Below are 27,851 nucleotides of genomic sequence, written 5' to 3' on the forward strand. Positions count from 1 at the left end.
TCCTAATATGAAGCTACCAATAAGGTGCCATCACATGCACAGAGTAAAAGATACCAATTTTCTTATACAAATGAAAGAGTAGTGATTGATTTTACACATGCCAAATACATTCTTATTAGCAACACTGAGTTAATAATATGAATGAGACCTATGTCAAATAGGTGCGGGTAAGGGTGCAGATGCAGTGATGCGAAAACTTGGGTGCAAGCGAGTATACAACAACTACGCCTTCAGCAGGCGGGTATATATGTATAATTTTTAACAGTTTTAAGTTAACACTACGTGTATGTGTATGCATTTATGTATTTATATATATATATATATAATATAGATAAAAAAAATGAACTTGATTAGGGTTAAGTGAATCTATTTTTGGATAGAAATGAACCTCAGTGTGATTGACTTCACCTGACACAAAGGAAGTTGTGTCGGGTGCTGTACCTGTTATAAGAGTCCATGTTACATAAAATGAGACTATTGCTACTGTTACAACCCCAAGTGAAATACTTTTTTTCTTTATTCAGCTATACCATCTTCAGCACTAGGAATTGCAGTGTCATACTGCTGAACAACTAACACAGAAGCTCTAATGCCAAGGCTTGATGCTGCTAGTATGTCTCCAATTGGCACCAACTCCCAACACTCCATTGCTCTGTCAGTTAATCCCAGCACTTGCAACAATGGAACCTGCTCTTTGCCAATCACTATCAGTCCATATTTTCCACTCTTTCCAATGGCAACCACACTCCCCACAATGTCCTCCACCACCCTCTCTTTATAAACCAATGACTCACTCTGTGCCCAGAGCTCATTGAGAGCTCATTGAGTACTGATTGGTCCAATTTCGCTTCTTCATGAGTGATCGTCGGACTTTTGAGCATCGGGTTGTGATCCATTAGTGTGCCACTGTGGCTTCTTTGGAAGATGATATGAATTACAGTGAGTTTGAGCCCAGGGTGCTTTGCCATCTGAGCGGCGAGCGCTAGCGCCTTGCGATCATCGAGGCCACCAAATAAGAGCATGCACACATTGTGGTCATTGCACTCAGGGGTTAGCTGGGATGCAAGACTAAGGCCACGGTCGACCACCGTGGCCTTGGTCTTGCAACTGAGCATGGAGCTTCTTGAAGAACTCTCTGGTTCACAGCTCTCCAGTCTGTGTGTATGCATAGTAATCATAAAAATGCACACACAAAGTATGTTAGAAAATTGTGGTCTATTTATTTTGAGTTTTGATCTGTTTATTTTTTATGTAAAATAGTTGTTTTAGTTGTTTTTCACAATAATCTATTGACACATCACAAAGTCACCAATACAAACCATATTAGGAATCTTGTTCTCAGGAAAATATTGGCAAGGAAAAAACTCGCAATACTACGAAAAAACTAGTATCGGTGTATAACAATTTAAATAAAACATGAACACTATAAAAAAACTCTAAAAGAGTGTTTTTATTGTGTTAATATCATCATAAAAAGATGAGATTTTCAAAATAAGTGATATTTTTTAAAGTATCATTTTTTTCGTGTAAGATCAGCCTTTGTAAATATTGGGATGGCACCTGTCACGGGCTTGGAAGCGAAGGCCCCCGCGACGTATCTTCGAGCAATCACAAACACCGAAGGCAGACCTTTTAAGTGCACAAGCAATGCACAACACACGCGCACGAGCGAAAGCAAGAGTATGTGTATGCACAAACACAAAGAGAGAGAGAGAGAAGGATGTAAAAAGCTTCTTTATAGATACTTGAAAGCAAAGTACATCAAGAGGGGAAGAGAAGGTCTGAATACACGGGGTTCTTAGGCCGTAAGGCCTTGTGGGGCACTCTAGAGTGCCAAAGAGGTATATACATCATAGCAAAAAGGTGAAAAACATGGTGGTCCGGAACATGCTCCCCCGCCTAAGTTGGCGCCGTCCTCGACGCCAATTGTTCATGGTAGCCTTCTACAAGTTGTCGATGCTGAAACATATTGCTGGCCTTTAACCAGGTAGCTTCACATTCTGGCAATCCCTTCCACTGCACTAAGTACTTTTTGACTTCCCCTAGATAATTGTTGGAATGGTTCAGGATGACATCTGGCTCTCTGCCTGGTACACTGATTGTTGAAGGAGCTCGTTGCGGGATCAGAGTACGTTGAGGCATGCTCCATTGAGGATCTCCTTCATCTTCGTGGAACAGCTTCAGGTTGCATATATGGAATACCGGATGCACTTGAAAGTTTGCTAGCAAGTCCAGCCGGTACGCCAAGTTCCCCACACGTTTGATAATTGTGAAGGGACCATCATACTTGTGAATAAGGCCTCGGTGGTGGCCCCGAAAGATAGCTGTGTGGTCAGGAAAGAGCTTGGCCAACACTTTATCTCCAACACAAAATTCTGCTGGACGACGCTTTTCATCTGTCTATTTCTTCATGCGCTTGGTTGCCTTGTTTAGATATGCCTTCACCAACTCTGTCTGATCTTGCCAGTTTCTGACAAACTGGTATGCATAAGGTGCTTTGCCACATCCTCGCACAACAAGGGAGTGTGTAGTCTGTGGCTGTTGTCCGGTTGTGACTTCAAATGGACTATGGCCGGATGACTCGCTCTTTTAAAGGTTGTATCAGAATTGAGCCGCATCAAGTAAATCAACCCAATCCCTTTGATTGGCACTGATAAAGTGCCGCAGGTATTCCTCCAGCATGCCATTTATTTTCTTTATCTGTCTGTCGATTTGGGGGTGGAAACTTGTGCTGAAATGCAAGTTTGTCCCCATTAAGCGAAACACTTCTCGCCAAAACTTGTCAGTGAAGCGTGCATCATGATCACTGACGATGCTTTCTGGAATTCCCTAATGCTTGATTACGTTTCGCACGGATAACTTTGCAATATCTGCAGCTGAGCAGGTGGCTGGGGCAGGCACGAAGAAAACATACTTCGAGAACCTATCCACAACCACATAAATTGAACTGCATCCTTGTGCTTTCGGCAAGCTCACAATGAAGTCCATGGTTATGCATTCCCACGGACGACTTGGCATAGGTAGGGGCTCCAGCAATCCACCAGGTCTCTGATTGAAGGGCTTGTCTTGTTGGCAAATCAAGCAAGTACGCACATAAGCATCTACGTCATCGCGCATCTGTGGCCAGTAGAATGCACGTTCAAACAATGCCAGGGTCCTATGTTGCCCTGGGTGACCCGCCCAAGTAGTATTGTGACACTCGTGCATCAAGCGCCTCCTCAAGGTATCTTGTCGCAGAACATATAGATGATCACCCACAGCACGAAGCAAACCATCCTCTAGCCAGAATCTCCGCGTCTTTCCTTTATTCACTAATGTGATCAATTGTTGCGCCATTGGGTCATTTTTTGAAGCTTCTCGCAGTTGTTTAAGAAGATCGCTCGTCGATTGGCTCACACTGCCCTCCCAAGCGAGCAAAGCTGCAAGTTTCGCCTTTCGACTCAAGGTGTCGGCCACAACATTGGTCCTGCCTGACTTATACTCTAGGACCATATCAAATTCTGCCAAGAAATCTTGCCAACACGCTTGCCTTGGACTCAACTTCTTCTAAGTTTGGAAGTAGCTTGTCGTAATGTTGTCGGTGCGCACAACAAACTGCGACCCCAAAAGATAGTGTCTCCAGGTGCGGAGACAATGCACAACCGCCAACATCTCGCGTTCGTGCACAGTGTATCAACGTTCAGCGTCGTTCATCTTTCGGCTTTCAAATGCGATAGGATATCCTTTTTGGAGCAACACCCCACCAATAGCAAAGTCAGACGCATCGGTTTGTACTTCAAACGATTGTCGACAGCCAGACAACTTTAGCACTGGCTCCTCGGTCAAGGCATGCTTTAACCCATCAAAAGCCTTCTGACAGGCATCAGACCATAGCCATAGTTTGTCTTTCTTCAACAGATTTGTGAGCACAACCGCAATCTGGGAGTATCCCTTTATGAAACGCCGATAATAATTTGCAAGCCTCAAGAAGGAGTGCAACTCAGGAACCTTAAAGGGTGGCTCCCATGCTTAAATAGCTTCAATCTTTTTATGGTCCATTTTGAGAGTGCATCCTCCCACAATATGCCCCAGAAAATGGACTTCCTTCTGGCCGAATAGGCACTTCTCTCGCTTGACATACAACTCGTGGTCCTTCAGAGTCTAAAACACAATCTGAAGGTGCTGAACATGCTACTCCATCGAGTCACTATACACCACTATGTCATCCAAATACACGACGACAAACTTGTCAAGGTACGGGTAGAAGATCTTATTCATTAGGGTCGAAAAGGTAGCGGGCGCGTTCGTCTAGCCAAAAGGCATGACAAGGAATTTGAACGCCCCATATCGCGTTATACAGGTAGTTTTTTGCTCATCCTCTTCTGCAACTCTGACTTTCCAGTAGTCAGATCTCAAATCCAACTTAGAGAAGACATTTGCCTTTCCAAGTTGATCAAACAAATCTGTGATCAAAGGAAGCGGGTACTTGTTCTTCACCGTCATTTTGTTCAGTGCCCTATAGTCGACGCACAACCACTTCGACCCATCATGCTTTGCTTGAACTAGCACGAGCACTCCAAAATGGAGCTTTGGAAGGTTGGATGATCCTCGCTTCGAGCATATCATCCAGTTGTTTGCGTAATTCTTGCAGCTCAGGAATTGTCATATGATAAGGAGCCATTGCGGGTGGCCATGCACCCGGTACTAATTCAATCTGATGATCTATCTCCCGCCTCGAAGGTAGATTCTTCGGCATCTCGACAGGCATAACATCACCAAACTCCTTCAATACTGGCGCTAAGGCTTCTAGGACATCTGTGACTTCTCTTGCCTCATCTGTAGCGCAGATTGTGACAAGAAAAGTCTCGTCATTGCTTTTAATGCCTCTCTTCAACTGAAGCGCAGACACCAAGCGCTCACAAGGCTTCCCTGTCATTGCAGTAACCATGCAGGGCTGACTCTCACTCTCAAAGCTAACAACGTTGAGGTGGGGCATCGGCACTGCCTTGTTGCTTCTCAAGAATTTCATCCCGAGGATGACTTTAAAATCATCCATAGGTGCGACTGATAACGCGATCCTTCCTGACCAGTTATGGATCCGCACTAGTACATCCCGAGCGACGCCATAGATGGCCTTAGCCTTTGAATTAACCGCTTTTATGCGGCTCTCTTTTTGTTCCCACTGTAATCTCAACTGTTCTGCTTCTTCATGCGATATGAAGTTGTGTGTGGCACCAGTGTCTACCAATGCCTTGGTAAGTCTTCCGTTGAGCAGAAGTTCCAAATACATCAATTCTTTGCATATTGTCAATTCCACAATGGTTGTGACCTTTACTATATTCATCATCTGCATTGCGCCAACTGTTGGCGCCTTTGCAGGTTGATCATCTTCCTCACCCTGAACAACATTCGCAACTCGGGGTGCGCGGTTATCTCCATTCCCTTGACCACGGTTTCTATTGGAACATGTATCCTGCCAATGATCCCCATGGCAGATACGACAGTCACGGCGACGATAATTGTCGCCCTAAAAGTTTTTCTAATTTTGATTATTGTTTTGGCCATCTTGTCGGCCATGATTCTGCTGGTTTTCCCGACCAGTATTTTGTCCATGGTCGTTTCTTCGGTTGTCCCTTCGATTGTTGCGATCATTTCTCTGTTGTCTGCCTTGAAATGCAGGGTCATTTCTATCAAGCTTTGCAAGTTTCTCTACAACCACAAGCGCCTCAGCTAGCGTTGTAGGGTCATGCCGAATAAGTTCTTGGTTTGCCCATCCTTGCAGCTCATTGCTAAAGTAAAACAACTGATCCTGATCATCCATTCTCTCCACTTCCAGCATTATCGAAGAGAATGCCTTGACATAGTCATGCACTGACCCTGTCTGTTTCAATGCCAACAACCTTTTTCGGGTCATTTTCTCTTGATTTTTAGGTAGAAAGTAGTCTCGCATTTTCTTCTGGAGGTCCTCCCATGAGACTATATCAACCAATCCCCGTCAAACATCACCCAAGCGACGTCTCCACCAGAGGGTTGCTTCATCCGCAAAGTACATTGTTGCGGTCCGCAGCCTATCTGTGTCATCTATCATCGCAACTTCTAAAAACTGGTCTATCTCATAGATAAAATTCTCGAGATCCTTTCAGTCCCGCGTGCCTTTATATTTTGCGGGCTAAGGTAGCCTGTAACATGGCCTATCCACGCATGTCGCAACACCGCCAGCCGGGGCAGTTCTCAACTGCCTCTCCAACTGTTCATTCTTTCGTCGAACAACATCCAATTCAGCAACCATGATGTTGAATTGACCCAACAAATCATCAAATCTAGTGGAAAAGTCCTCCACCGAGTAGTTAAGTTTAGTGGCAAGACTTTCCACCAAGTCTTCCACTCCCTCTACTGTTGTCTTGATCTCTGCATTGAGATCATTAAAAGCGACACACGTTCCATTAACCAACTTCTCCATGTTGGTCACTGACCCAGTCGGCTCTGCAACATCGCGTGAGATGGCTGACACCCGATCATCAGCCATGAAGTCCTCTTCAGCAGGAACCATACTACTTGAAGGGGTCATGGCAATCTTCTTTGGTGCCATTGTCACACCCAATGTCGACAAGGCTCTGGTACCAACTTGTCACGGTCTTGGAAGCGAAGGCTTTCGTGGCGTAACTTCAGGCAATCACAAACACCGAAGGCAGGCCTTTTAAGCGCACAAGCAACGCACAAGCAACACACACGCACGAGCGGAAGCAAGAGTACGCATATGCACAAACACAAAGAGAGAGAGAGAGAGAAGAATGCAAAAAGCTTCTTTATAGATACTTGAAAGCAAAGTACATCAAGAGGGGAAGAGAGGGTCCGAATACACGGGGTTCTTAGGCCGTAAAGCCTTATGGAGCACTCTAGAGTGCCAAAGTGGTATATACATCATAGCAAAAAAGTGAAAAACATGGCGGTCCAAAACAACACCAATGCTTAAGCATAATTCCAAAAGTTGCAGCTGGGTTAGGACGAATACGGATCCCATCATTTGAAATAGGATGGGTTCCATCATACATTTAATCTTCCATCATACATTGAACCTAGGGAAGGTAGCAAGCATCTCACGCTAGATAGAAATGGGTTTGTGAACCTGGACATGCTCCACTATAGGCAAAACCATGGCTTATGAGTAGGGATGGCAGTGGACCATGGGGAAACAGAGCCTGGCCCCGCCTCGCCCGTTTGGACCGAGAATGGAGAACATGAAACGGGGATGAAGGCGGGGATGAAGATTAAAATCAAAACCCGTGCGGGGATGGAAGCTTCCCGTCCAGTCCCCGCCTTGCCCCGCCCCATCCTCAATCCTTCTAAGGATTACAATGGACCGAGGGAAAACAGGGCCCCGCCCTGCCTCGCCCCGTTTGAACCGGGGATGGAGGTTAAAATCCAAACCCGTGCAAGGATGGAGGTCCTTATTTTGAGTCGGAAAGGGGGTGTAGACCTTGTCCCCCGCCCCGGTTCACTGCCATCCCTACCTATGAGGACACATCATACAAGTTCACAGTTTAGTTTAGCACTAAACAACTTTAATCCACTTAGCTTCTTTGTAAAGCTAAAAATGGGGTTTATATACAGATAGGCACCTAAAGTGTGGTGGATTTATGTTTAGCCACCTCGGGTTTCAAATATTTAAAGAAAATGCCTCAATTCCTCAAAATTTGCTGGATTGGACCACCTGTGTTACGTTTACTTCTGAATTACTGATCTGCCCTTAGCTGTAGCTACAAAATTGGGGAGATATAAAAGTGACATGCAATAATTCAAAGCGAGGAATCGATAAAATGGTTAAAACTGTCATTTTCGATCAAGGTGAAGGGCCATCATGAATTTGCAACCCATGTATTCGATAGGGGTGTAATTGGGTCGGGTTCCGTTCGGGGTTTGGGTCAGGTCTTGTCAGACCTCTTTTTGAATCGGGTCTAAACATTAGACCCAATCCCAACCCAATTTGATTCAGGTTTCGGTTCAGGTTTGGGCAAGACTAAAATTGAAGACCCATATGGGTTAACAGTTCAAGCGAAAAGCTGTTTGGGTCTTAAGTTGACCCATTTTTTAATCAGATCTAACAAATAGACCCAAACCTGACTCGGTTTGATTCAGGTCTGGGTTTGGATTCGGGTATGGCTGAAAATTATACACCTATATGGATTAACATGTTTGATTAAAAATGGGTTGGGTCTTAATTTGATTCGTGTTTGGGTTGGATCTAGATATTACTAATATGGGCGACTTGTAAGGGTTAATCAGTTCAGTTATAAATTAGGTCGAATATAAGCTGGTTTCTATTAGGATTTTTAACCTTTTAGAGTTGAAAAAGTTGTTACCATAAAGCAACCCTATTGGATTAACAATAGTTATATTTTATTAATGATAATTATATTTACATTTCTCATAATTAATAGGATCATTATTATATTCAGGTTAAGAATTGTCTCTGTGTAGGGTCTAAGATGAGTTCAGACTCAGGTCGAGTATGACATGGTTTTGAATACATACTGGGTTTGGGTTCGGGTCCGTTTAGGTATAAATTACATGGAACCATTAGGGTCGTGTATAAAAAACCAGGTTAGATCTAATCGGTTTTGGGTCTACATTTTTCATACCCAGAACTGACCCATTTTATAAATGGTTCTAGATTTGAGACCTGATCCAGACCCATGGGTCTATCAAAATCAGGTAGGTTTGGGTCTAATTGGTTCAGGACATCAGTCCGGTTCAGGTATACCTGACCCAGTTATGATCCTAGATTTGCATCCCTTGCAATGAGGCTGAGCTGGCCCTGGTGGGCAAGCAAGACCTGTTCACTAATGAGCTTGCAAGTGAGTGAGTCTCAGGTTATCCAAAAAAGAAGAACTATCATTTTTAAGAGAAGTATAAAAAAAAGCCCAGGCAATTGCCTGAGAAATTTCTTAAAAAGTAAGCAGCTTATCTTAAATATTTTAAACTTGAGGAAGCTAAACATAAATTTGTTAAAAATTAAGCACCTATATGTAAGATACCCTACAAATAGGGGTGTCAATGAGTCGGGTTTGACCCGGACCCCAACCCGTACCAAACCCTATAAGGTTAGGTTGGTGATAAATAAGAAGGCCCAATTACAATCCGAGTAAGATTAATATATGGAGCCAGGTATGGTTTGTGAAATTTCATACCAGATCTGGGCCCGACCCGAGTTCCGATCAAGATCCGCAAATTTTCAATATAAAAATGATAAAAAGATATTATTTTACAGGTTATAGCCTATGTTTAATTCATGTAATCATTATAAGATCTGGGTTATGGTTTCTCTTATGGTGGGTCCAATTAAACTCAGGTCTGGACTTTGGCACCATAATCTCAAATGAGGTTTGGGTCTGGTTCCACTTGAGTCCTAACCAAACTTGACCGGTTGACACCCCAACCTACCAAGAACACGGATCCCATCATTTGAAATAGGATGGGTGTAATGAAATGGTGGCCTTCCACACAAACACTTGAATCCACCACAAGGATGTCTAAAAAGACACTTCGAGTAAAACCCATAACAGGGCATAAACGAAAAACACAACAATGAAATAAAAATATCTTTTATTAATAACAAGAATGCTTAAGAAGCATTTTAGGTGATTTACATGGAAGGGGTTCACCCCTATTTATACAAAGCAGAACAAGTGGGGAGAGCCCATTTGGAGCTCTCCCAAGAAAGAGACGTTGGACCCTAGTCCAACGGCTCTTATTATAACTGTTGGACTAGAGTTCGACAACTATATCTCAGTCAAGTTTCAGGAACTTGACTAAAAAAGGGTACCTAGTTCCTATTGAACTAGATAAAACAAATATAAATAAAAGAAAAAGTAAAAATAAAAAAATAAATATATATAATAATAAATATAATAATATTATTATTTTATATAATTATATATTATATTTTAACACTCTCCCTCAAACTTAGGGTACAATGAGCGAAATTTTGTCTAATAGAAAGTAAAATCTGAGAGCAGCAAGAGGCTTGGTAAAGAAATCTGCTAATTGGTATTTTGATGTAACATATGGCAGATCAATGGTTCTATATAGATATTCCTCTTTGACGTAGTGACAGTTCATTTCAATTTGTTTGATGCATTCATGAATATTTGGTTGCTTGCAATATAGATCACACTCTTGTTGTCACAACACATACGTGAAACTTGTGTTGCTTCATCTCCCACGTCGACGAGCAAACGTCTGAGCCAAACTACTTCCATGGTCGTGGTTGCCATGGCTCAGTATTCAGCTTCTGTAGATAAGATAGCAACCTTCTATTATTTTTTGCATCTCCACAAAATTAATGATTCACCTAGAAAAATACAAAAATCAGTAGTTGAGTGACTGTTATTAGGATGACCTCCCCAATCAGCATCAGTATATGCAATTAGATCTAATGAGGAGGTAGAAGACAAGAAAAGTCTTCATGAAGGAGATGACTTAATATATCTAACAATACGCAGAACGGCTCCCATGTGGACTGTGGTAAGATCATGTTAAAACTGAATGGTTGTGTGTATAGCATGTGCTATGTCTGATCTAGTAATTGAAAGATAGAAAAGTGCTCTGATAAACTGTCTATAAGGAGTAGGATTTTCGAGAGGTTCTCCATCATCAATTTTCATCTTAACATTGACAACGTCTGGAGTATCAACTTTCTTATCATCTGTAATTTCAGACATGGAAACAATATCAAAATCAAACTTAGATTGAGACATTAAATACCCTTGAGGGGAATAAGCAATTTCAATTTCTAAGAAATATCTTAATAAACCTAAATCAGTCATTTCAAAATGAGTTTTAAGAAGTTTTTTGATATTTTAAACTCCCTGTTTATCGCCTCCGGTGATGATCATGCCATCCACATAGAGAAGAAGTATTATAATCCCTGTATCAGAACTCTTAATAAATAAAGCAGTATCGGTCAAACAAGATTGAAAACCAATATTAAGCATAACCTGACTAAACCTATCATACCAAACTTTTGGTGCTTGTTTAAGACCATAAAAAGTATTTTCTAAATGAAGAACTTTATCATTAGGAATATTAATACTAGGTGAAGCTTTCATGTACACTTCTTCAACTAATTTATCATTTAAAAAAGTATTTTTGACATCCATCTGAAATATGGGTCATTTCCTAATAGAAGCTAAGGCAATTATTGTTCTAACAGTGGTCATACGAGCAATTGGGGCACAGGTTTCTTCATAATTAATGTCGTATTCTTGGGCATAGCCTTTGGCCACTAATCGGGCTTTATATCTTTCAAAAGTTTCATCACTCTTGGTTTTAACTTTGTAAACCCATTGACACCTAGGGGTGGCAATCGGGTCGGGTTGGCGGGTCGGGTTGGCGGGTTGGCGTGTCAGCATACCTCAACCCGAACCCGACCCGTTTATTAAATGGGTCGGCTGTGGCAAACACGAACCCGACCCGTTTAATAAACGGGTAACCCGACACGACCCGCCAACCCATTTAATAAATGGGTTGGGTAGGGTAAACGGGTTTTCAGGTTCGCGGGTCAGGTTGACGGATCGGGTTGGCAGGTAGGCAGGTTGGCGGGTCGGGTTGACGGGTCGGGTTGGCGGGTTGACGAGTCAGGCAGACGGGTTGGCGGGTTGGCAGGTCGGGTTGGCGGGTTGACCCACCCGCCTAACCCGTTTATTAAACGGGTCAGCCGGGTTGGCATACCCCCAACCCAAACCCGACCTGTTTAATAAACGGGTTACACGGGTCGACCGGTTTATTAAACGGGTTGGCTTAAGCCCAACCCGAACCTGCCTAAGAGGCGGGTTGGCGGGTTGGCGAGTCGGGTTGGCGGGTCGTGTCAGAAATTGCCACCCCTATTGACACCCTATAGGTTTCTTACCTAGAGGAAGATCTTGAATAGTCCAAGTAGAAGCATTTTCAAGTGCATCTAACTCAATTCTCATGGCTTTTATTTATTCTACATGATTTTTGGCTTGAGAGTACAATGATGTTCCTCATATGAGTGTATTAATGCAATAACTTCCCTATAGGTGGGTGAAAAATATTCGTATGACATAAATTTTCTAGGAGGTCTTGAGACTCGGGACGACCTTTTGGTTAGTACTTCAGAATATTTTTTGAGTGCACATGGAAGATTTGACTCACTTCATCTTTAATATTGTAATCTAACATCCCTATGGATTTGCTCTTCATTGTCATCATTGTGTTCAACATCAATAGTACTTTGATCACTGTCAAAGTCATATTCAAGATTAGGTTTTGATGTAAGATCTATCAGAAAAGAGTATTCAATGCTTCCTTAGGTTTTTCAAAATCAAAAAAACTTTTCTTTTCTAGAAAAGAGACATTTATTGATATATATAATTTATCATTTTGAAAGTCAAAACACCTATAGCCTTTTTTATTATCAACATATCCTAAAAGGTACAGAGAATCACACAGGGGGAGAGTTTATCATTTTTGTTAGTGAAAGCAAAGCAATTGCATCCAAATACTCTCAATATAGAGTAGTCTGGGAAAATATTCACAAGTTTTTCAATAGGAGTTATATTTTTTAAAGAAAAAGATGGCATTTGATTAATTAGATAGCTAGCAGTTAGGACACTTCTGCCCAAAAAACCTTTGAAACTTGATTTGCTATTAATAATGTCCTAGTTATTTTTATAATGTGTCGATGTTTACGTTTGGCTAGTCCATTTTGTTGCGGTGTATATGGACATGACCTTTGGTGTGTAATGCCATTTAAATTGAGATAATCTTTGAATTCTTTGGACATAAATTCTCTATCTGAATCCGTGCAAAAAATAGAAATATCATTTTGAAATTTGTTTTTAACCATATTATGAAATATTTGAAAGTATGAAAAGACTTCAGATTTATGTTTAAGAAAATAAATCCAAGTATGTTTAGAAAAATTGTCGACAAAGATGACATAGTATACAATTCCTCCTTTTGAAATAATTGGTGTAGGACCCCAAACATCCGAATATAGAAGTTCAAGTGGTCTAAAAGAAATAAAGGTTCTATCATGAAATGGTAACTTTTTCATTTTACCAAGAATACAATCTTTACAAACGAAATTCTCATAATTACAAAATTTTCCTAGACTTGAAAAATATTGGATCTTGGCTATATGAAGATGACCAAGTCTTTTGTGCCATAAATCCAACTCAAATTTTTAAATATTATAATAAAAAACATTTTTAGGAAATTCCAAAAAATCCATGTAATAGAGTCCTCCTTCTCTATAGCCTTCCCCAATCAACTTGCTTGGTTGGCGATCCTGTATCCAACAACCATGAGAAGAAAAAGAGACATTACATCTATAATCAAATATTTGAGAAACAGATAAAAGATTTAAATTTAGCTTAGGAATAAATCTGACTTCTTGAATAAAAAATTTCTTAGTTTTATGGACTCTTTTAAAATTTTCTATTCCTTTTATTTCAAGAGAGGTTCCATCAGTTGTAAAAACCTTTGATGCACTTGATTTATTTTTAAAATATTTAGATAGACTATTATCATTTAAGGTCATATAAAAAGAAGCACCAGAGTCAAGAAGCCAAGGAAAGTTACTTGGATCAGAGAAAGATGAAACCACTGCTCCAGTTGAGGCTTTGGATGAGGTGGAAGCTCATTTGATAAGAGGTTGGAGAATTCCATTAATTGAGCCATAAAAACTGGTGCATCTTGATCTTTGAGTTCTGATCTAGCAGTCACAGCTCCCTTTTCTCTGAGCTCTTTTAGTTTAGGACATTGAGGTCTATAGTGCCCTGGTTCATGACAACGGTGGCAAATGACTTTTTTTCTTTCATAATCACCATTTTGTCTGTTGAAATGAGGATCCCTGTAAGAGCATACATGATTACCCGGTCTATACACAACTATAACAGAATAATCTTCGGTTTTTGAAGTATTCTTTCTAATTCTGTTTTCCTCCATAGTTAGTTCCTCTATAGTATCAATAATAGAAGGAACCTTTCCTTGATGAAGAAAAGCCGATTTAGTAAACTCGAATTCTGGTCTCAAACCATTTATAAATTGATAAAAATGTTTCATATCAAGTTGTTTTTTACGTAGCTTAATGTCTTCAGGACAATGTCATTTCGACTATTAAAGAGTCAATTCTTCCCAAAGTTCGGACAACTCATTGTAATATTCTCAAATGGTTTTATCTTTTTGAGTCATTGTCTGAACTTTGTCCATGTGCAATATCTTTAAGGGAATACATATTTTTGAGGTATTCTCAAGCCTTATCGACATGCTCGAACTTAGCAAGACTAGAGCATTTCTTAATGTCTGTGCTATTAATTAGCCATGACATAATTTTGCATGTCGTATCCTCCACTCTTTCCATTTCTTTTCATAAATTTTTAAAGTCAAAAAAAGGTGAAAAGAGGGTTGGGGCACATCTTGACCCCCCCCCCCCCACCCCCACCCTCTTGCTATTGTGTGTTTCTCCTCCTATGCTATTGCTTCACTCACTGACACAACAAAGTCCCCCTCCGGTGAGGCTCATTGACAAGCCTCTCTCTCTCTCTATCCATCTATATATATATATATATATATATATATATATATATATATATATATATATATATATATATATATATATATATATATATATATCGGGGCATAGGCCCCTTATTGAATAAGGGTAATTGATCCAGTTTACTTCTTGTTGGGATTTATGGACCCAATTGACTTAGTTTTGAGAATCAAGTGTCCCTTCAACATATTAAATGGGAAAGGTGAAATCTTTTACCAGTTATTGACCTATAGAGTTTCTGAAAGGGATGTGTGATCTTAGCCATTTCTCCCTTTCCATTAGAGAAACTTATTTATCACCCTCTTTTTTAGTGAGAGATAGTTTAAGTTTCGAATCAAAACCATCCACTATACCCCATAATCCTTTTCCCCAAATGTGGTGCTTCATAATCGAAGCCCACATTACATAATTTGTATCATTTAGCTTCATGGGTATGATGATGATTTTATCATTATCATCCATCTTTTACAAGAGTGAAATAATAGAAAGAGAGAAGAAGAGATAAGAGACAAAGCGAGTGATGAATAATACAAACTTTTGTAGCAAACATTACTTCAATAGCCTCTTTCTTCAAACAAACCTTCTTGAGCCAAGAACAAGGTGATGAAACATCTTTTGCAAGTGAGGCACGGAAAATGAGGCAGAAGCTTTTTGCGTTCTAAGATCTCCATGACTTTGATACCATATAATGAAATTGTGGCCTTCCAAACAAGCACTTAAATCCACCACAAGGATGTCTAAAAAGACCCTTCAAGTAAAACCCATAAAAGAGTATAAATGAAAAACACAACAATAAAATAAAAATATCTTTATTAATAACAAGAATGCTTAAGAAGCATTTTAGGTGATTTACATGGAAGGGATTCACCCCTATTTATGTAAAGAAGAACAAGTGAGGAGAGCCCATTTGGAGCTCTCCCAAGAAAGAGATGTTGGACTCTAGTCCAAGGGCTCTTATTATAGTTGTTGGACTAGAGTCCGACAACTATATTTCAGTCAAATTCCAACTGAAACTTGACTGAAAAAGGGTATCTAGTTCCTATTGAACTAGATACAAAAAATATAAATAAAAGAAAAAGTAAAAAAATAAAAAAACAAATATATATAATAATAAATATAATAATATTATTTTATATATTTATATGTTACATTTTAACAATGGGTTCTATCATACATTTAATCCTAACCATCCAATCAATGGCTAAATGGTTTTGCTGGATGGCTAGGATTGAATTATGATGAAACTATCATATTTCAAATGATGGGATCCGTTTCCACCTGCCAATAGTATTTAAAGAAGAAGAAGCTAAACTTGGCCTAGTGACTCCAAAACTCCATTAGGTCTGTACTGCTTGTGAAATGGAAGAATGATCAAACTTGCCCGCTTGGCTCTAGCAACTCCACATATATGCTCATGCATGGTAGACAGAGAATAGATTGCCCTCATGGCCCTCATAGAGACATGACTCAACTGCTCATAAGCTTCAAAGGCAACAACAACCCCATCGGTCTTGCGGCTTATTCTAGTTCCAAAAAGGGATGTCATTCTTTCAAGCACTCAAGACAACCATGATGGAAGAGGGCCTCTCAGAGCGCTCCTCAAGGTGCATGATGTACAACTTCATGGCGTATTGCTTGGCCCCTCTCCCCTCTGTTGCCTCTGTGATTGTGATGATTGAGGGTATGTTTTGAGAGCCATACAAACATTCTAGGACCCTTTGAATCTTTTTATGTACGGAGTTAATCTTTTGGCAGGTTTATAGAGTGTCATCCAGGGTTATCGGAAGCCCCATACTATATGGGAAAGCGCGAGTTTTAGAAATGCATTTCTGAAGCGCAAAACGTGGTGCTTCCAAAATGTTTGGAAAAGTGCCAAAAAATTGGGAAGCATGCTTCTCATTAAGAGGAAGCACTCTTCTCATTTAGGGGTTGAAGCTTGCTTTCCCTTCGCTTTCTCATATTTTTTTATTTTTTATGTTTTTTATTTATTTTCTTATTTTTTTCGCTTTTCCCTCACTTCGTAAGTTGCTTTCGATTGGCTTCCGAAATGATTCTTGGTTCGCTTCTAAGTCATCTCGCACTTTTCACTTCTTAAAAATTTGAAAATACCTCACTTCCTGCTTCCACTTTCTGAATCGCTTCTCGGCTTCCCCTTCTCTAATTGACAACTCTGGTGCCATCACGACTGGTGTTATTATAAAAGTAGTGAAGAGTGCCATCACAACTAAAATTGCAAAGGATTCGTCATTCAGGACCTGCGAATAAACACCAAGTCTCATGCTGAGAACGATAATAAATTACCAAGCCAAACTTGTGCAGTCTAAGTTGACGAGGGGTAAAGTTTGTGGTAGCAAAATTTGTTAGGTCAATGATACATGAAAACCAACTCAATTTAAAAGCAAGCTGCCAACTGCATAATAGCATGTGTTATTTTTGGAGCTACTATGCAAGATACATATTGGAAAAGCAGTTGCTGGCTGAAAATTTTTGGTTGGCAAGGAATGCTGGCTTGATCTTATAGTGCAACAATGCTGTCACCAATCGTTTTTTTCAGTTGAAAAAATTGTTTTAGTGACCCAGTTGTTTGATTTGGAAAACAAACCATGACAAGTCTACCGCCCGGTAGAAAAAGTACACCAACTTTTTTCCACCGTCTCCATCTTTTGTTAAATTCTAGAGCACCTATAGTTTTATCAACTTAAAGTGCAATATTTACCTTTCTCTCTCTGCCAATAGTCAACACTATGAGCTCTACCAACCATTCGGTATTCATCAAGAAACCCAGAGTGACTGCCTCTCTCACAGGAACCTTGTTGATCACTGCAACTACAAAGGTCCCAACTATCTTCCCAGTGCAGGCTGTGGCTATCACCAACACCAACAAGGCCCAAGACTTCCCTCCATGAATGGTAGCCACATTAGTCTTCAAACCACTAGAGGCAAAGTAAAGAGGCAGCATCAGGCCACCAACAAAGTCCTCTATCCTCTCTATCAACATCCTCGCTAGCTCTCCATCCTTGGGCACTGTCAGTCCAAACACAAATGCACCAAATATGGCATGAATTCCGATTAGGTCCGTACAAAACCCAGCAGGGAAGACGCCGGCGAGTGTGAGGCCTATGTAGATCTCTCTAACAGGCGAGTCCTTAGGAGATCTGTTTTAGATCCATTCCATTAATGGCTTCATTACAAACATCATGAGCGCCACAAAGGCCATGCTTGATAGGAGAATCCATATAGATACAACTGGTGAATTGTGGTTGCCGTGACTGCGAGCGCAAGAAGGATCCATTCAGCGACATCATTGAAGGCAGCTGCAGCCATGGCCATCTCGCCTACAGTTGTGGTTAGGAGCTTTAGCTCCGCAAGGATGCGTGCCAAGACGGGAAAGGCAGTAATGGAGAGTGCAACTCCAATGAAGATGACAAACTGTCCAAAGGCTACAGTCGGGTATACAGCACGCCGGAGCGCTTATGCAACGCTGATGCCAAGGGTGAAAGGAAGGGAAATGCCGGCAGCAAGCGCCTTCTGTCCACTCCGGTGAGGCCAGGTCGAGCTCAAAGCCTACAAGGAAGAGGAAGAAGAGGATACTTACGTTGGCAATGGTCCCAAGAGTTGGGGTGCTCCATATTGGGAATATAGTCTTGAGATATATGGTTGCGGCCCAGCGCAGAGGGTCCTAATACAATTCCTCCCTAAGAAAAAGCAAAAAAAAATCAAGCAACAAAAAGGGTCATCAGTAAACATTATTGATACACTTGGAACTTATGAAGAGCAGCCTAATTCATGAACTTTAACAACTTTGTGACCATGTTTGTGAACTGAAAGGCATTTCAAGTTTTTGGAAAATTAGAGTCAAGAACTTCCTTACATTTCAAGTGATGAGACAGCCATTTTAGGTAAGCAGGAGAAATTAACTACGAACCAGTGACCCTAAGGTGTCGTCCACATGGTCCTGAGCTTGTGGATAGGAAGGCCTCCACTTACCCCAAGTTTTTTTTATGACAAGGAACCCTCGCCCAGAACCAGGTCACTTAATGGACCTGCCTCCCTGCAAGGTAAACCCTGAGTGGAGTCACCGACACCCAAACCCTTATGGCGCCGGTCAGCTAAAGTCGCCCACACGCCCACTTACCCCAAGTTCAAGTCCCTGGGCGTGTCCTTCCACAAGGTGAAGCAGAAAGCTCCTTGACGGTTAGGAGGCACCCTTGGAGTTTTATGCCACTGGGATGACAACCATTGGAATGGCAGGCTAAGACCAGGGAAGCAAGGTCTTGATCCTAGGTGCAGTTTCATGTAATAAACGGGAGAAAAAATCATAAATACTAACCAGAATTTCTGTTATGACTTTGGGCTGGCGCATAGGTTTGAGAAGGAAAGCAAAAAATCGAGTCACACACAAGACGACTATAGTTTGGACAATGAGGAGAGGGAATGAGAAGTGGAGTGGGTTATCACCTTACCATACACCATTGGATGAAGTATGGACAGAGGTGACATCTCTCTCTCTCTCTCTCTCTCTCTCTCTCTCTCTCTCTCTCTCTCTCTCTCTCTCTCTCTCTCTCTCTCTCTCTCTGTGTGTGTGTGTGTGTGTGTGTGTGTTTCTCAGAAATAATAGGAAAAACTTTTTGCTTATAGCAGGAGATTGTGGTGGTGGTGGTGAAAGGGGAGATGTTGACATGGAAGAGCAGTTAACGGCCCTACGAAGTTTCATTCTATTCAAAATACAAAATGCTTGAGAATAGCAAATCAAACAATAACACTGGACAATTTATTGGCTATACTCAGCTGTACCGTACCCTCTGGTGAAAATGGCCTATTTTTTCACGTTCTCTTGATTTTTTGTGGATCAAATTCTATGAATATGATTTACATGGTTTATTTAGTCAAAAACATGGTTTAGGTATATTTTTTACAGCTTCAAGAATCAATGGTCTAGAATTTAAAAAAAGGAACAGGTTTTCACATCCAAACAACTTTGATCCAAATGCACTGAGTTTTTCTAGAGAGTAAGGTACTGTTTTAGAGGATATTTTCCTGACCATTTTTTTTCAAAATAATTTTTTTTATAGAATAACATTGTTGTTTATAACATGAGGTCATCTTTTATGCAGCAGCGCTTCATGCAGCTCCACAGGCAGGTTGCTGCGTGCGCATCATGCAGCGATGCTGCATAAAATGTGAAGACTTTTCAAAATGACAAGAGGTCATCATAGTTGTTCAACAAGACACGTCACTCGTGTCCATGCTGGCCAGTTGGGCCCAGCTTTTCCGATCTTTCACATGAAAGCCCATTAACACCTTTCCAATCCAACAGTTAATTCCTAGCAAATTCACCTGGGAACACATCTACATAGTTGGATTTGCAAAAAGTGTTAGAAATACCCAATTCACACAGTACTCTTATTATATATATATATATATATATATATATATATATATATATATATATATATATATATATATATATATATATATATAAAAGGCCGACTTTTCTCATTCTACCCTGTTAGGCCCCATAGTTTGAAGTGTTTTATGATAGATCTGAACCGTTAGATATGTTTATTATGCTCGATTTAGTGAGAATGATTCTTGGATCATGTTTTTTCAACAAAAAAAAATGTGATTTTATGAGGTAGAAAAAATTGATGCCTTCATAGCCATTGATTTTGGATCACAGAAAACCTTGTATACAGGTCAAATTCCGGTGATCCAAAAGCTGGGTCTCACTAAACAAAACCTATATATAGATCACATCTATTGTGTTAGATGTTAGAAAATCACAAAAAAATACTATTTTTAAGGGGCCTAACAAGGCAGGCATAGTGACAAAAGTTAAAAACTGCAAAATCTTGGTAAACAAAAAACTTGAGAGATTTTAAAAATTTTCAAATCTTGCACCTTTTTCTGCAAAATCTCAGGAATAAAAAATAAATTAAAAATAAATTAAAATTTTAAAAAATAATTTTTATAAGAAAATATAAATAAAACACATTTGAAAATAAAATTCTTGGGGGTTTTCATGATAAATATATTTTAAAAGTATAAATATTGTGATATTTGTCACAGTTTAAAAAACTCGCAAGAAATTGCAGTTTTAAACTTTTAGGCAATTTCTCGCTATATATCGGTGATATTTTTATAAAATATCGCGATATTTGTCACAGAGGGGGCAACACCAATGCATTACTCATATATATATATATCATGCACCATGCACGACCGCGATCTAATGGTCACGTGCTCAAAAGTTGGGAAAACAACACTCACATTTCGTTGAGGTGATGGCAACTCTCTCTCTCTCTCTCTCTCTCTCTCTATATATATATATATATATATATATATATATATATATATTGTTAAGGTAACTGATAAATGACCAAATTTACCAGGTCATAATCGGATAAAGTCGAAAGAGTTTTACTCTATCCTTCCTCACGATAGAGGTAAGTGCCCAACAAGATAAGGCAAGTGATGCCCTCCAAATGTAGATCTGTTACAAGGTTGTTGCAACCTTCCTCTCTAACGTAATCCAGTGTAATCTAAGTTACCAAAATGAGCTGTAACAAATTGTAATCCTTTTTCTTAGAGATTTGTATCTCACGGCTGGAAACTTCATCCAGAATCTAGACCGTAATCAACTGTAATATTCACCAGTTTTGGTATATATTAATATTCCTCACTCACGGTGGACAAGTGAAAATAGTGAGGTTTCCAATGTCTTCTTCTCTTTCATGGTATCAAACCCTAATGCTCACACGAGCTTGCTCATGGCATCCAATGTTCCTACCTTCCCATGCTCAATGGCTTCAAACATTCCAGCCAACAATTTCCTCATTATGTGTAAACTCGATCGACAAGCACCTAGATCATGGTATCAGCATTTGAGCACTCACTTAATCTCTCATGGGTTTGTCGTCTTCCAATTTCACACTTCGCTATTTGTCTTTGGAAACAGTGAGCTAATCATCTACTTTTTAATATATGTTGATGATATTATCACCGGCAGTTCTCCAGAGGCCATCAAGCAGCTTATATCTCGTCTTAGCTCTACTTTCTCTATCAAGGATCTCAAGCGCCTTAGCTTCTTTCTCGGTATTGAAGTTTTTTACTCTGACATTGGTATTCATCCATCTCAATTTCTCTACAACTTCAACCTTCTTCCCAAAGGCATCCATGGCTGAAGCTAAACCAGTGTTCCTCCAATGAACTCTAATTCCAAGCTAAGCAAAGCCAACTCCAGACTCTTTTCTGATCCCATATTGTACCTAAGCATTGTTGGCAGGCTCCGGTGCTTGTCACTTACGCATCATGACGTGACCTTTGCTGTCAATAAAGTATGCCAGAGCATATGCGTCAACCGATCGAAACACACTAGTCTGCTATTAAACCGATCCTGCGATATCTAGAAGATACCTTGCAATATGGTCTACTGCTGCAACCGTCCAGATCTCTCCGGCTTAGAGCATTCTCAGACGTTGACTGAGCCGGATGTCCTGATGATCGTAAATCCACCGATGGTTTCGTTGTTTTTCTCATAGTAGCTTTGTTCTGTTTAATGATGACTTCATCAAAGTCTGAAAACTATAGCTTCAAGCGTTTTTCAATGTGAAAAGCAAGCGCTGATTATGAGATATTTAGGGATCCCTCTCCAAATGGGGGATTTGATGAGCCTGATAAATGGGGGTGTCAATCACGGACTGCAATGATAAACTTAGGTGCGTGCATGACAAGGATGGTTTGTGTACGGTTGCGTCATGTTATGAGGTCATGGGCTTACCCTCGGTTATTTGGTTGTCAAAGAAAACCCTTTGGGTATGGGGATACCTGCAACTGAGTGTTTTCTGCAAAACAAGCGGTTCAGATTAGCAAGTAGGTGCAGTCTTTGTATGATGAGTGTGGAGAGCATGGAACACCTTTAAATTCACTTTATGCATGGTATGACCATACTCAATCAAAGTAACTATATAGAAAGACATGTTTGAGCTTACAACCAGAGTTGCCTGAAAACATCGACAGAGAGCGTAGGGTTACAGTCACAGAAGGGCATAGGGTCAGGGTGTTAGAAGCGCCCTTTCAACTTTTTGAAGTACTCCACGTTCTTTACTTGTTCACTTTTATATAGTAACTAGTAAGTGATAGTCGTCACCAAACAGGGAAAGAGTGTTGCTGTAGAGGAGTGTCGCTTGTTAGTTTCTAATAATGGTAACTTTCACCGGTGACTGATGAACCTTAAAAAGGAGTGACGCTTGCTCACGTTCAGTGGCAGACTTTCACTGATGATAAGTGAGTACCACCGATGGTTGGAAGAGTAGTGTTGTTTTCACTGTTTAACGAAGACGACCTCTCCGCTAGTGCACCACAACCGTTGTACTTGGGCGCGTGGAGGAGTGTCGCAGTCATTGTCCAGGCGTGTACCATTAAGTCTAGGTGGACTAGAAGTTCAATTGGGTATGCCGAAGTGACAATTGGGAGGCAGTATCCAGTGGAAGGATAAAATTACTACAAATGTCTACAATTTACCCCGAAATGAGCTATTGGGTAGAGGAAGAATATCTCTATATTTGGGAGAAGATCTCCGCCAGTGGGTCAACTATAGTGGAAGGAGAAGAGGCTAACAGAGGAGACCAGTTGGATGAATGGCGCAAGTGGGAATGTGACTTTCTGAGCATAAGACATTGAATGCAAGGTGAATGACCCAGCTACCCATCCACCAGTGAGTAAATCCCAGGCTTCAATCATTGGAGATCAACACTCAAAAGTGTTGAGAGGGGATTAAGGCAACCCTGATAAGCAATGTAAACCTGACGCCCAAAATCAGTATCCCGAACAGCAGATATGGACTAGAAGATCATCGGATTAAGTATAAATATATGTTTGAAGCGCTTAAGGTGCAATGGCCACCCATGAACGGCTTGATGATGGCCACCCTCAAGGACGGTCTCTTTCTGGTTTCAGTGAAAAACGAAGATCACTTTAGGGTCTTCCCACAAGCAAAGAATGGCTGTCAGGTCTAATACGGAAGCCGAGTACAAAGTCCTAGCATGTGCTGCTTCTGATTTACTTTTACTCCAGACCTTAAGAACTCGGCTTTCCTCATGAACCACCAATCCTCTGGTGCAATAATATTGGCGCACTATATTTGGCTGCCAACCCGACGCTCAAACCAAGCATATTGAAATCGACTTTCATTTTGTTTGCATATGGCACAAAGGCCACCTTCAAATTCAGCTTGTTTCATCTAAATTCAACTAGCTGATGAGCTTACCAAACCTCTCCCTTATACAAAGTTCTCTGTTATTGGTGACAAGTTCAATGTGTGGACCCACACGTTGAGCTTGTAGGGACATATTAAAGTAACTGGTAAATCTTTAGATGTATCAAGTCATAATTGGATGCCCTCCATGGTTACAAGGTTGTTGCAACCTTCCTCTCTAACGTAATCCAGTGTAATCTAAGTTGGTAAAATGAGATGTGACAAACTGTAATCCTTTTTCTTAGAGATTTGTATCTCACGGCTGGAAACTTCATCCAGAATCCAGACCGTGATCAACTGTAATATTCACCAGTTTTGGTACATATTAATATTCCTCATACTCACGGTGGACAAGTGAGAATAGTGAGGTTTCCATTGTCGTCTTATATATATATATATATATATATATATATATATATATATATATATATATATATATATATATATATATATATATATATATATATATATATATATATATATATATATATGTTAAAGAGATTGCCCTCAATGTCAGTAAACGAATGACCACTAGCTAATGCAATGTGCTTTACTGACCATATAATATGCACGCAACCACAAGAATGCAGACAATACATTCAAGACTAGATAACGAACCATACACTTGAAATCAAAAGATACAGTGAGAACTGCATTGATCTTGGTGCTGCAAAGGAAACAATAAGAAAATGTTTGTATAAATTTGTTTTCAGACACTATGTACAGACTGTATGGATGATATATGCAGTATATGTAATGAATGAGTGCCATAAATTGTGGCAGATACAAGTGGGTTTCCTAGCTAGCAGACATCATATTCACAATTACAAAACAAAACTGCCCTGCATCATACATGGAGGAAAAGAATTTGATGACGAACACCTATCTTATTGGTGTTGCACATACAGCAAAAAATTGCACATCAGAAAACTGCCCAACATGCGAGAAGTCAAAAACTATCTCCAAAAGAAATGGATATCAGCTGGCCAGCTTGATGCCTCTCTTGACTTAAGAACTGTGTGTATATGAACTGTCTGTAGTGAACAAGACAGATTAGGTAGCCAGTTCAATACCTCTTTGCTTTGCTGCCTCTACAATTGCGCTGGTACTGCCGAAGCGCTTATGCAAATTGAAATAGGACTGCCAAAGACAAGCAGAAAAAGGATATACAGACAAAGCCTGCTCATGAAACCCTTCTGAAATAACATCAATTTCTAGAAATCCTAATATTTCTGCTGTCTCTATCCATATCTTCTCCGGAGCTACTGGGAAAGCTTGGAGTATGGAGTTAACTAAAAGAGAACTTGACCAAAACAATGCAGCAGTAGAGGAGATACTATACAGATCATGAATCTGAGTGATGGACTTGCAAATAGACAAGGCCAATTTATGGTTTGCAGGCCAAAGGTCCATGAGAGATCCCACAAAATCCACAAGTGCCTTAAAATTACCATATCCATCAGGCAAAAGTGATGGGCCATACCAATACTCAAGAATGGAGTTAAGGACAGAAAAATCCAATGATACTGGACCTATTATGTTACTGATCAGCTGCCGAAGTCTTGCTTTCCTGATACAGCTTAAAAATCTTCTAGATAATGGCTCAGGGGAAGGAAATGATTCTGCAGCTACTAAGTAACCGTACAACAGGGAGAACAGTTTACCATCTGGGAAATCTCCGATCAAATCTGACACATCAGAGAGGGAGAAGGCTGCATGCTCTCTCACCAAATGCTTGAAATCCTCTGCAGAAGCAACCATTACTGCTCTATCCATGGCTGATCGAGCTTCATCTTTATCACCATGCAATAGTTTATACAAGGCAAGATTAAGCAAGCTATACAACTCATCTTTTGGGTTACTACATAAGCAGATCATTGACTGCCCAGATGAAGCTGGAACATATGGACCACACAAACCACTTTCATCATCCAGAACAGCTTTTCGGTTGCTTGGGGTATCTGAACTTTGAAGTTTCCATGCAGTTTGAATCCAGTTGGTTGACATTAATTCTTTAACGAAAGTTGCTCCATTCTTGGCCAAAGCATAACCAAAGTATTGGTTCCAGACACACTCAATACCAGGCACACCTTTTGGCCAGTTCTGTACACAATCTTCAAAAAGTGATAAATCCACATCCCCTTCACAATGCTTCTTGATGTCAACAGACATTACAAGAAGTTCAATACAGGATGAATACAGTTTCCTATATTCTTCTATCAATTTAGAAGCACATTCAACTCCTTTAAGTGCTGCCATGCACTTAATGTGATTGACAGCTAAAGCTTGTTCAGACCTGATTTGTGTCTCCCCTTCATTATCTAGTTCATTATCAAGAGCTATCTGTATTTTATCCACAGCCAAACTTATCAGTTGTAGTGCTTTATCTTTGACATCTTCCATCAACTGGATAGAAGGCCATTCTATTCCAAATGGCAGTTCTTGATCAAACTCAAAGCATCCTACTACAGCATCAGGGAGTCTGCCGTACACTAGTAAGTATATGCAAGACACCCATAAGATGCATCTATCTGATATCACCAAGCATGGCATAATCTCGAAAATTGGTACATGACTGCAATTTTCAGACTTGTCACTATAAAGTTCATCAATTCTAGAGATTGCAGTTTCTGTATACCCTGACATGCATAAAGAGTTCACATACTGCAGGAAAAGGTCCAAAATGCATCCACTAGTATATTTCCTGTCTCCTTGATCAGTGTGCACCCTATGACACAATTTTGACAGTGCAGTATCATATGCTTCCAATCTTTTGCCAATATTCATGCGACTGTTTATGAACATAAGCCAGAGCTCATAAGAACATTCATTGTGATGCACCTGGGAAAGAGTGTACAAATCGTTAAAGTAATGCCTCCAAAAATCTACATAAATGAAATTTTAATTTATGTTGAAATTGTACAGAATCAAGTTTAAACAATATGAAGTGGATAACAAGGTCTCCTCTGTAAGAATAAAAGAAGAAAAATAAAAAGATTTATGAAAGCTCTTATCCACCTGAAGTCAATTGTAAAATCTGTTAAAATGTATTTATATATGTGTGTATGTATGTATGTATTATGTACATGTATATATACTTGTTGGGATAAAGCTTGATGATGATGATGTATATGTATATATCAGAGTTACCAGTCGAGGAAGCGGGAGCGGGAAGCGGGAGCGGGAAGCGAGGCACTTTCAAAAATTTAGGAAGCGGGGAAGCGTGGGACCACTTAGAAGAAAATTCTGAACCGTCTCGGAAACGACCTAGGAAGCGAACCGGAAGCGACCTAGGAAGCGAACCGGAAGCGAGGGGGAAGCGAAAAAAATGAAAAAAATGGGGAAGCGAGGGGGAAGCGCGCTTCCCATAAAAGGGGGACGCGCTTCCCATAAAAGGGAAGCGCGCTTCCCAAAAAAGGGGGACGCTTCCCCTCACGCTTCGGAAGCGCAACGTTTCGCGCTTCCCCTTTTGCCTAGGCGCTTTCGGTAACTCTGGTATATATACTTATGTACATATTAGAGTGTACTTAGGTTAAATATGTAATTTTGTTTTTCTTATTTTTTTCTGTTTTGTACTTTATATGCCCTTTAAGGGGCATTTTTGTAATATAGCTAGGTCAGCTAGCTAGCTGTTAGAGCTGTGGCTATCTAATGGCAAGTCCTCTAGCTTCTCTTGTATATAAATGGGACAAAGTCCCTTGTATTGATAAGCATTCTTCTTAATGCTTTTTTACGTTAATAAAAATGATTATTTTTTAATATTGATTATTCTCACTTGGTGAGCTATTTGCGAGTGCTTTGTTGCGCTTGTGATCTTGCCCATAAGTGGCATCTGAAGCCTTTCTTTCTTGGATATCATTTCATTACATGGTATCAAAGCATATAGGCTCTTGATCCTTGTGGTGGATCATTGTAGTGCTCTGTGTGATTGTGCATGCCTTGATTCCCATGCCCGAAGTGCTCATGTGATCATGTCCTTGGAAAGCTCGGGTGCTTGTGGTGATCATGCTCATCTCCTTCCTCCTCCATGCTTCCTCG

At 40.3% G+C, this 27,851-nt stretch overlaps 1 protein-coding gene and 1 pseudogene across 1 annotated transcript in view; both read right to left on the reverse strand.

Moving 5' to 3' along the window:
- Window positions 1–516: 516 nt before the first annotated feature.
- LOC149839761 (cation/H(+) antiporter 20-like) lies at window positions 517–22,960 on the reverse strand (annotated as a pseudogene).
- A 1,492-nt stretch (window positions 22,961–24,452) lies between these two features.
- Window positions 24,453–27,851, reverse strand: part of LOC149839762 (zinc finger C3H1 domain protein) — a 71,877-nt gene continuing 68,478 nt past the window's right edge. Inside the window, exon 11 of the mRNA XM_090002809.1 lies at window positions 24,453–26,654. Coding sequence (XP_089858935.1) covers window positions 24,867–26,654 — 1,788 coding nt within the window. The 3' untranslated portion in view covers window positions 24,453–24,866. The remainder of the gene's footprint in view (window positions 26,655–27,851) is intronic.

The sequence above is a fragment of the Nuphar pumila genome, chromosome 4, assembly GCF_984573655.1.
Source record: "Nuphar pumila chromosome 4, dmNupPumi1.hap1.1, whole genome shotgun sequence".
NCBI classification, from domain to species: domain Eukaryota; kingdom Viridiplantae; phylum Streptophyta; class Magnoliopsida; order Nymphaeales; family Nymphaeaceae; genus Nuphar; species Nuphar pumila.